Below are 10,988 nucleotides of genomic sequence, written 5' to 3' on the forward strand. Positions count from 1 at the left end.
TTATAATTGATTTCACTGGAACCAGAATTTCACCTTGGGCTGTTATATTTGATTCAAGCATAGTAAACTGGTGGGTATTGTGTATACTTGAATACCCTCAGTACATTACTGGTTTGTAGTAATGACACTGGTTTGCCCAATTAGATTTTGGCAAATATGGAAAGAAATTTAATCAGTCTGTGGGTTAGTGATATAGAACAAATGCATCATATATATTAAAGAACTATGAATGGAAGTGAAATACAGTTATTTGGTTTTAATCAGGGTTTAGGAGAAATGTGTTGTTATTGTTGCAAGCAATGACAAATTGTGTATTAATCCTTAAGTAAATCAAAATACTGCAACCTTATCTGGTAATGTTAATGATATATGGCAGTGGTGCTCAAACTTTTGGCCGTATCCGGCTAGTGGTCCTGATCCTGGACTGGCCATGCAAAAAGGGATTTGAGAGCAGCCTGGCTCCAATCCTGCAGCACCATGGAGGAAGGAGGTATGGCCTGGCTCCAGTCAGGCCATACATGGGTAAAGGAGGTGTGGTTCTTTTCAGACCCATCATGCAAGGATTGGAGTTTGGGAATTTAGTAATGGGGGAGGGTGGCAGTATTGATGCCATTGCTTCCCCACCACCAAATTTCCTGACTTATGGGGAGCCCTGTGGGCCACGTGCTATGGCTTTGTGGGCCAGATTTGGCCCATGGGCTGGAGGTTGAGCACCCTGATATATGAAAACAACATCATCTGTATCTGACATGTGATTGAAACCAAAGTGCGCTTGAGATTGATTCAGTCATGTGGAACAGAAGTTTTAAACTATATTTTTGTTCTCCCTCACACAAACACACGCAGTGCTTGTTTGACCTAAGCTGACCAGTATCTAACTTTGAAAGATAATGTTTTTGATCTACAGAGGTTTGTTTCAGGCTAATTGATTGTTAATATGCATTGCCCAAAGAACTCTTGAAAACTAAATGCCCTAAAACACAGTATCCAAGCAGTTCTAGTTTCTAGTATGGACTTTTTCCAGTCATTCATATTTTCTTCACCTTGCATCTCAGAGCCAACCTAATTTAGATCAAATATTTTCTCAGAGTTTTTTTTTTTTATTATTATAAGGTATGTAAAACCCAAATTACATTGCAATTCCAGTGTTAAATGGAAAGCTGTACAATAATGGGATTTTCAGAAAAGACTGAGAGAGCTAGGTATACAAATCAAATTGAACTGTAATAGAAATTCGTCCTCTGATTCTCTGAACTGCCTTGGATAATCTTGTTCTTTATCTGAAAGGGAGGAGCCCTGTACCACTCTTTGTATACAGGTGCTGATGGTTATGAAACATCAGTCAGTTAAAGCATCAGTTCCTCCAAAATACTGGAGAGGGGGCAGAGTTTTGGGGAGATTATTGTATATATCCTGAAGCCAGCTGCTAAGCTGTATTCACTCTGTGTCAGCTTTCTGTAACCAATATTTTATCTTGGGGGTTTTTCCCATTTACTTGAGAGAGACCTTATTCCTGTTTCTTCTTCCCCAGTTCCTTGTTTTGAACTAAGAGAGTGTTGATAAATACTGTATTTCCTCTCTCTTTGGTGAGGGAAAACGTTATGAAAGAAACAGCAAAGCTTTCCCATCAGCCAGTTTAGGTGTCTGGAAGGGCAAGTGTTGAAGGGCAAGTTTTGGGAAGAGATAGAAAGCTCAGCAGGCTGGCTTCACTGTTCAAATGGAAGGGAGTCAGTTCTTCTCGAGAAGTCTGTTTGCAGATCTATTTCGAGCATCTGGCTTTCCTAAATAATCTTTCATCCAGCTGATCTTCTTAGAGTTGCTGCTGCTAAGGCTAGGCTTCAGACAGCCTCTGATCTCTGAGTACTTTTGACTCTACCTATTCTAGTGGCAGGTGAAGCCACCAGCACTTCCTTAAAAAGTGGGAGTGGACCTTAAAAATAACTCAATAACAAGTATTTTTGAATAAGTAACACCTGTTACTTTTATACAATGTCAGGGCCACCTAATAATTGTTCTAGTTGTACATCTGATTATAGATAGGATGGTAAATAATGTGAATAGATTTCCAAAGCTGTTACTAAAATTATAAAGTTGGCCTGTACCTATGGGCTCCAAGCCTTACCCCAGGATCCAAATACAGTAGAGTGTTGATTATCCGAAAAAAATAATGCCACCATCATTCTGAATACTCATTTTTTCTGGATAATCAGACACCACAGTAAAAAGTATTGAAAACTATAATTACCATACTGCACAGCAGATATTAAAAACCACCAAGAAGTTAAAAGTATGGTTCTATGTAATATTTTAAAATCTCAAAGCAGTAGTAAATGAACAGCACATAGTTGTTGTACTGGCAGTCAAAGGACAAGTGCAGTTAATTGATTCTCTGGATAATAAATTCTACTTAATCCCCAAATTTTGAACAAGTTTATTTTCAGATCAAAGAGCCCAGTTCTGTGCTCCTTACACCAATGTTTATTTTGGTTTAGCCCCATTGAAATCAATACAGTTATGCAATAGAAGAGTATCAAGCCCTGTATCTGAACTCTGTGGTTCAGAAATGGCTCACTATACAGATCTCTCTAGTTTCTTTAGTGGGCCAGTGCAAATTTCAGTACCGAATATCATCAACCTTTAAGGAAATCTGGATCCATGTTTCATCTGTCTACCCACAAGCCAGGTTCGAAATACAAATTTTAATGAGCATGCATGTTAAGGTAATTGGTGTCAACAAGCTTCTATTTTAGCTTGTTGTTTATAATGTAAGTGGTAGTTTATTTCATGTACTTTGGGATTATAGGTTTATGGTTTTGCTCTGGTTCTGTGGTTTTTAAGACCCAGCAAGATAAAACCTTGGTTGGGGTGATACAGTTGGGGATGACCCTGCTTTGAGCTGGGGTTTGGCCTAGATGACCTCCTAAGGTCCCTTCTAGCATTAATTTTTTTTATGGTTCTTTGATTATTAACTGTATAACAGACAAATAGACAAATACTTTGTCCTGTATGCAGATGGCAAAGAGAAATGCCAGCTAAGTAACACTGAAGAACTGGCTGCAGCCAGGGCTTCCCTGACTAAGCACATTCTTTAAAATGAAAATATATGGTAGAAATTACGTTTTAATTTATTTTCTATTGATCTCTATCTTTCCCCTGGAGACTCACCTCCCACTTTTAACAAAGAACCTTTTCCATTGTAGTAGTTCTGTTTGTGTGCAGAAAAGCTCAAAATAAGTGTGTGACCTTGGAAAAAAATTATGGTTGCAGACTGAGTCTGTTGTTTTTCCCTTAAAAAAGGACATTAAATAAATTTCATAGGTGAAAAATGAAGGTACAGTGGAACATAGCAATCTTCATTTGTCAAGCAAAAAATCTTCAGGTTCTTCTAAAGCCAGTCAAATTAGAATTTATCAAATTTCAATATATTTCATGTAATAAAATATATTGAATAAGCACTTGTCTGTTTTAATAAGTAATTAAACAGTGGGTTTTACCAACTGAGCATTATTTCATTTCTACATACCGGGACTCCTGGGTTCAGTTAGTAGGTGTGACACTGAAATACCATATCAAAATGCCCAGGTTATTTAGAGACTGATTTTCAGCTATCTTTTATTTTGGCTGATCCAGAGCCATAGCCAGACATTTTGGCACCAAGTACAGGTCATCTGCAGAGTGCTCCCCTATGCAGTATTACATAACATTACTTCCATTTGCTTTGGCACCCCCTGTGCAAGGGCACCCAGTGCCAGTGCCCTTGTTTTGGTACTAGGTTGATCAGCACAGTTAGAAGTCATGTTCTAAAACATTTCTGCACCTCTGTTCACTCCTGTAAAGTGATAAGTGTAATAGTACTTTCCCACTTGAGCGTTGTGACGTTTAACTTTAGTAAAGTGCTTGGCAAGTCTCAGGTAAAAGCTGTTACAGAACTAAAAGGACTATTAACTAAAAATGACTGCTGTCAATATAAATGTTGTTTTCTAATTCAGTGACCAATGGGATTTGAAAAATAGTGTTTACACTTTAAAATTTCTCCAGAAGAATTAAACCTAAATAATGAAGTTTATAGTTAGGGTTGTTTTTAATGTTCATATTATTTTCATTTATTGCACCCCATTGTTTAACCACACAGAGTTAATCTGAATTATTGGGATCTGTGCTGCAGATTACAGTATGCTTGGTGCATATATATGGAGTCAAAATAAAATATGATTATGCAGCAACTTGCCTAAATTTTCCATAGGCAAGGTGTAATAATTGTTGGTCTTTGTTTTGTAGGGTTTTATTAGCGCAGGCAATGATATCAGATACTGAAAATTGATCTGATTGATTTATGCTTCTAATCTGAGCAGAGTAATTGCAATCTAATATTTTATCTTCCAAGGGGTGGCAAGAAATTGAAGGATTTTGCAAGAACTGAGATTTAGAAATACTGACATGCGCCATGAAATGAGGATAAATGCTATTTTTGTAGTTCTTAGCCCTGAATTAAAATTTCCTATTAAACTGTCAATAAGTTACATTAATGTTGTTTACAGTTATCTTTCTGTTCTCTCGCTCTCTTTCTCTTTTTTCCTAAAGCTACTTAAGGAGATAGCTAGGAAACGCAGAAGCATTCGTTTCGGGAGAGAAGTTGAATTAAAGCCATATATCGCAGCTCATTTTGAAGTTCTTCCTACCGAGTTCACTTTGGGGGATAAGAAGCAGTATGGTGGCTTTGAGAACAAGCAACTCCAAAGTGGTCAAGAATATGTTTTTTTTGTTTTGGCTGTAATGGAGCACTCGGAATCTGTAAGTTGACCCTGCTGTGTTTTCACAACTCTTGGAACATTTGTTCACATTTACTCCACATTTGTCTCTCGTAGATCATTTACCTTAAGTCTGCATCGTTGCATGTCAAATGTGTGCTTATTTCCACTAATCTCTTTAGGCTAGAAGTTATTTTTCTGTATACATCTTAATGTGTTGTTTGCTTCTGTAACTGAAGGGTAAAGATCACCTTTTATTAGCACTATTTGGATCCTTTGCAAATTACAGGCCTTGCTTCTTGAGATCATTGACACAGCTACTGAGGCATGAACTTCACAGCAGTCTCTTTCACAATTCTTCAAAAAAAATTCCTTTCTTGCCTGAGGACTACCATTGAGACTGTGGTGTTGGATACCAAAATCTTTGGAAAGATCTATCTCATCAGAGACATGCACAGCTAGCTTCTTTAATTATAGTAATTTGCTACCGACTTTATCAGTGAAATGTAAGAAAGTTAGAAAATAATGCAATAACAGGGAGAATTCCTGAGGTGATCTAAATAATGAGTTGTCTTTTCCTTTTATGTAATTCATCTTGTTCCTATGTCCTTTTATGCATGGGTTGTTTTAACTGCATGTAATACAGTAAAAAAATAATTAAGTAAAGACAGAAATAGGATTGAAGAAATAGGAAAGAAGCTGTAACTCACGTTAACATTTTAACATGAAGTATGTTGCAAGCTATCTTTATAATTGGTTCCTAAGCCTGACAGGTACATTTGTTGGGTATAGGCAGTTGAACCTACACTAGAAGTCATCAGAGACTTCCAGTACCTGAATGATCTTCAGCCCAACTGGGCTCTGCTTTAAATTCATAAGGTGTTTGCATAATTTAAAATAAGGAGAGAAGATTCTGGGTTGTCTGCCTTTGTACTTGTGACTTCATTCAAAAATGAAGCAACTACTTCATTTGGGACTCTATCTATTTTGGATAGAGTCCCAACATAAAACAAAAGTGTCCCTTTCCTAATTTTTTTAGTAACAGTCTTTGCAAAATCAGTGTCAATTCCACAAAACATTGAAAATTTAACCTAAAACAGGGACTCAGAGTTTACCGCTGTTGAGATAGGAAGTATAACTCTTTTTTAAATACAGCATGGACTTCACCTAAAAAGTCTCAAAGGTTTCAGGTACAAAATTGGAAATCTGAAAATCTGTGTGTCACAAATTGCAATACAAAGCAGTGTTACTTAATTTTGTACATTAGCTGAGGTTAACATAGTCTGCCTTAAATATAAATAAGCATAACAAAAGACTTGGCATGAGCATTTTTTACTTAAAAGCCTGATATAATCAAACGTACCTATGGTCCTTATAGTTAGGCATCAGAAAATGTTATGTGCTGTTTCAATTATAGACTGATGTTAGAAAAAGTTAGTTTTGCCCTGGTATCCAAACTCTGAGGAAGAGATTTGTGTGGCAGATAATTATGGATCATAGGCAGGGAAGAGAGGTTGTATAAAAAAAAAAAATGAACCTCCCATGCTCCCATGTCCAGAGTCTGTCTTCCAAATACTTTTGTTCCCCCCCTGCAGCTTTAGAATCCACAAGAGTTTCTGTATTTTGCACAGTCAGAATATTTTCTGCACAAAATTATTCCTAAGGTTTTAGAACTTACTAATGAATAGCTTTATCTTTAGGCACTGTGAGTACTATTAGATTTTTAAGATAGAAGTAGACAGTCACCAGTAAAATAAAACCTAATGTCATGGGGAACTAATTAGGGAGCATACTGCCAGACACCCAAACTGCCATCTGTTCCTGGGATGAAGGGGCATATAGGTGTTGGGTTTATTTAACTACTTACAGGAACTATTTACAGCAAAGTATGCTAGCACTAAGCCCCCCCCCCCAAATGTTTCCTGAAAGAACTCTAGGCTAGAACTCAGCCCACTTAGCCTCTTTGGCTGCCTATGTACATGCTCCAGTGCATTCTAATTAGAACGTTCTAACGTCAGTGCAGCATCCCGTGCATTAAGCCCCTGTGCATTTCAGAATCGCCATGGGGAGGCTTTAACTAAAGCTCATCGAATGAACTTTAATTAGTGTCACTTAGCCCTTTTTAAACATGCAAGGGCTAATGCACATGACGCTACAGTCTCCTAAGTAGAATAGCTGGCCAGGAACTGCTCTAATTAAAATGCATCCCCTCTGGCCCAAGCACTTGTATAGGCAGCCGTAGAATTTCAAGCCTTTTTTTGGTATCAGCCTATTAGTATTGTAGAAGGGTGTTTTTTATCACACTGTTACACTCTTGTCATCACATTTTGGCTTTAACATTTGGTTCTACCTGTATAAGACCAATAGGTTCATGACAGTGTAGTATTGCCATAGCAGAGTACTCTTCATCTTTAACTAACATTGAAACAGAAAAATACATAGGTCAGGATTTCTTCAAGAAGCACAGTAGAACACAGATACTTACATTTTTCTGTGTACCTTAGAAGAAAAGTTGTTATTAAAAGCAATAGAAAATGGTATATGACCTGTGCTTGCCTGATCCCTAGACAAATATGTTCAGTTTTTCATGTCATCAATTTTAAACTCTTTACTCTATATTAAGCCCATTTATTCTCTTAGATCAGAAGACAGTTGAACGTTATATCTATGGTCAGCCTTGTGTAATACATTTTGATCGGCAAATAGAAAGCTTTATTATATACTGCTATTCCAATGTAGCTAATTCTGTGTTCAGGCTTTTTCTGGCCTGTAAAATTAGTAATTATAGATATTACAAAGGGGGACGGAGGGAAACCTTTATATTTTCTGGTGTCTTTTCATAGACATTAGGGCTGGAAGGGACCTTGGAAGACCATCGAGTCCAGCCCCCCCAGCCTGAAGGGCAGGAAGTCAGCTGGGATCATAGGATCCCAGCAAGATAAGCATCCAATTTACTCTTGAAGGTGTTCAATGTAGGTGCTTGAACCACCTCCAATGGCTGACTGTTCCAGACCTTGGGGGCTTGGACAGTAAAGAAATTCTTCCTTATGTCCAGCCTGAAATGGTCTTGCAGGAGTTTATAACCATTCGACCTTGTCATCTCTTGGGGCACTCTGGTGAACAAACGTTCCCCCAGAAACTGGTGGTCACCCCTGATAAATTTATAGGTGGCCATCAGATCACCCCTGAGCCTGCACTTTTCCAGGCTGAAGAGCCCCATGGCTCTCAGCCTGTCTTCGTAAGGTCTCTTTTCCTGAACTCTGATCATGCGCATGGCTCTTCTCTGAACTCTCTCAAACTTCTCCACATCCTTTTTGAATTGTGGGGCCCAAAACTGGATGCAGTACTCCAGCTGCAGCCTCACCAAGGCAGAGTACAGAAGGAGAATGACGTCCTGGGATTTGCTTGAGAAGCATCTATGGATGCAAGCCAGCGTTTTGGTCACTTCACTAGCTGCAGCATCGCATTGCAGGCTCATGTTCATCTTGTGGTCAATGATGACCCCCAAGTCTCTTTCTTCCATAGTGCTAGCCAGTGTAGCACTGCTGAGCCTATAAAAATGCTGCAGGTTTTTCCTCCCAAGGTGTAGAACCTTGCATTTTTCAGTGTTAAACATCATCAGGTTCTCGTTCGCCCATTTGCTAAGCCTGTCCAGATCAGCCTGGATCGCCCTCCTGTCTTCAGGTGTGGATGCTTTGCCTCAAAGTTTGGTGTCATCAGCAAACTTGGCCAGTCCACTTCTGACTCCAATGTCCACATCATTAATGAAGATGTTGAACAATATGGGTCCAAGGACAGAGCCTTGGGGGACCCCGCTGTTCACAGGGCACCATAACGATTGACTTCTGTCAATTACCATCCTCTGGGTCTGACCATGGAGCCAATTTCCCAGCCAGTGGATTGTGGTGGACCCAAGGCCACAATTGGCCAGTTTTGCCAAGAGCTGATCATGGGATACCAGATCAAAGGCTTTTTTGAAGTCAAGATATATGACATCAATCTCTTCTCCCTTGTCCAGGTGATAGGTCACCTGGTCATAAAAGGAAATAAGATTGGTCAAGCAAGACCTACCCGCAACAAACCCGTGCTGGCTATCCCTCAGGATGTTGGTGTCGGCCAGTCCATTAAGGATGGCCTCTTTACTAAACTTTTCTAAGACCTTCCCCGGGATAGAAGTCAGGCTGATGGGCCTGTAGTTTGCTGGATCCACTTTCCTCCCTTTCTTGAAGATAGGCACCACGTTGGCCTCCTTCTTTGCTAAGCTCTGCATCAGAAATAAAGTTGACGCCAATTGTTGGCTTCCTCAATTCATTAATGCTGTTACCATGAGGTGACCCGTCCAACAATTTTGTTTAGTGAAGAGCTTGGCTTTTATTAAATGAACAAACAAAGAGTTTTTTATACAATGGTCTATTGGCAACCAAGTGGGCAGGAAGAATGTGACTGTAAAGAACACAGGCTCAGCAGTTCCTGATCATTTGCTAGAACACTGAACTCTCTTCTGCAGCAATATCTCATCATCTTTTCTTCTCACCTTTACAACTCTACACCCTTTCTCTCCAGAAAAAATTAACCAAAATATTACTAAAGGTTTGAACATGAAGGCTAAGTACATACAGTCAAAAAGTCCGAGGCTGAATTGATGGAGTCTTTGCAGGTTAGTCTAAACTGCAGAGCTTAAAATGAGAAACAACTGGGCAGATATTCACTTTTGATTCAGGATATGCAGCCACATGCCTGCAGTTGCTCAGGGCAGAAGCTGAAGGATGTTAGAACACAGCTCTCTGGCACATAGCCTGCATGGGCTGTGTGTTCACTTCCTCTTCCTGCTGCTCCCAAGGTCTCTGGGATTTGTAGTCTAGAATCACAAGAGCAGGGCTGCAGGGTTGCTCATCACTTCTTCTTCCTGCTTCCAGGTGCCTCTGGGATTTGTAGTCCACAGTTGCAGCCAGCAGTAAGTTTAGCAGGGCAGGGCAGCTCAGTACTTGAGGGGGAAACCAGTTTCAGCCATTTTGAAACTCATTTATGTGCACTGAAATTCTGTTCTGTTACAGGTTTAAACCAGTTTCTGATAACTTAAACTGGTTTATGTGTAACTTCTTTCCCTAGCCAAAGTGCTTATGTTAAAATGCATTAACCTCTTTCTGGACATTCTTGTTAAGGTTTAAAACGCCCTGCCTTTTGTTTAGCTCAGTTCATTTGCTAGGCTAAGATTAGGCAATCTTAGTTCTAAATAAGAGATTCCATACAGGGGTTTAGTGTGTTTTAACTAATTCTGTTTTTAAATGAGCTTTTCTGAGGATTCCTTTATAGGCAGACCCTCAGTTTGTAACCTTTGACTCCTCTCTGACTGCTTTATCCACAGTTCACCATTATCCATAAAAAATCTGTTGAATCTGTCTCTCTGCATTCACACAACTTAAATCCTCATCCAGTCTTTCATATATCATCTATTGCAACTTGTATTTTCCCTTATGTCCAACATAACACCCTTGTATCCATCCAAAATGATGTGATCAATGTCAGGTATATTACCTACTTTTCTGACTCTGGCAAGCCTCTCATTAAATTTCTTAACTGGCTTCTGTCTCAAAATCAAGCTTCTTGCTACTACTTCCAGCATGGAACCCTCTTGGCTGTGAGGTCTCTTCACTCTCCAGTTTGACCCATATCCTGGCCAGTCTGGATGTTGTTCTTAACATAAGGCCAATTTCCACCCAAGTCTTTGATGCTGTTTTCCTGATCCCCTTCACAGTATTTCTACACTCCACCAATTCACCTGGTTCATTCTTCATTCAGGGAGCTTTTAAACACCTGTTCCCTTATACAGTTATGTATATGAACAAAATAATTGCAAACAAGACATAATTTTACTCACTCTTCTTTCATTTTCCCTTTTTCCATCATTTACCAGTTTCTCGACCTTCCCAATGCCTACCTAGAGTGTGAAATCTTACAATACCTAATTACCTCACTTGGTTGTTTATCATCAGTCATAATTTTCGTACAGCTTATGTAAAATAATAAAAATGTTATTTGTTAATCTTTTTAGTGTGAGATTTATAAAATGATAATACATATTCTAACCTTTTGCCATGCCACAATATTCTGTACACGTTTCTTTTAGTTTTAGGACAGTTATTTCTGAAGCCTGTTATTATATGTTTAAGTAAGTTTTCTTTTTTTTTTTTTTTTTTTTTATACCCTGTATACAACCAGCCCATATTTTGATCCGGTAGA

The 10,988-nt window shown here is 38.9% G+C and overlaps 1 protein-coding gene across 1 annotated transcript in view; it reads left to right on the top strand.

Annotated features, from left to right (window-relative positions):
• PTPRD (protein tyrosine phosphatase, receptor type D) overlaps positions 1-10,988 on the top strand; it is a 1,990,398-nt gene that overhangs the window by 1,807,953 nt on the left and 171,457 nt on the right. Inside the window, exon 26 of the mRNA XM_019517599.1 lies at positions 4,582-4,791. Within this exon, the coding sequence (XP_019373144.1) occupies positions 4,582-4,791 (210 nt within the window). The remainder of the gene's footprint in view (positions 1-4,581; positions 4,792-10,988) is intronic.

This window comes from Gavialis gangeticus, unplaced genomic scaffold (genome assembly GCF_001723915.1).
Source record: "Gavialis gangeticus isolate Ggan-Ray unplaced genomic scaffold, GavGan_comp1, whole genome shotgun sequence".
NCBI classification, from domain to species: Eukaryota; Metazoa; Chordata; order Crocodylia; family Gavialidae; genus Gavialis; species Gavialis gangeticus.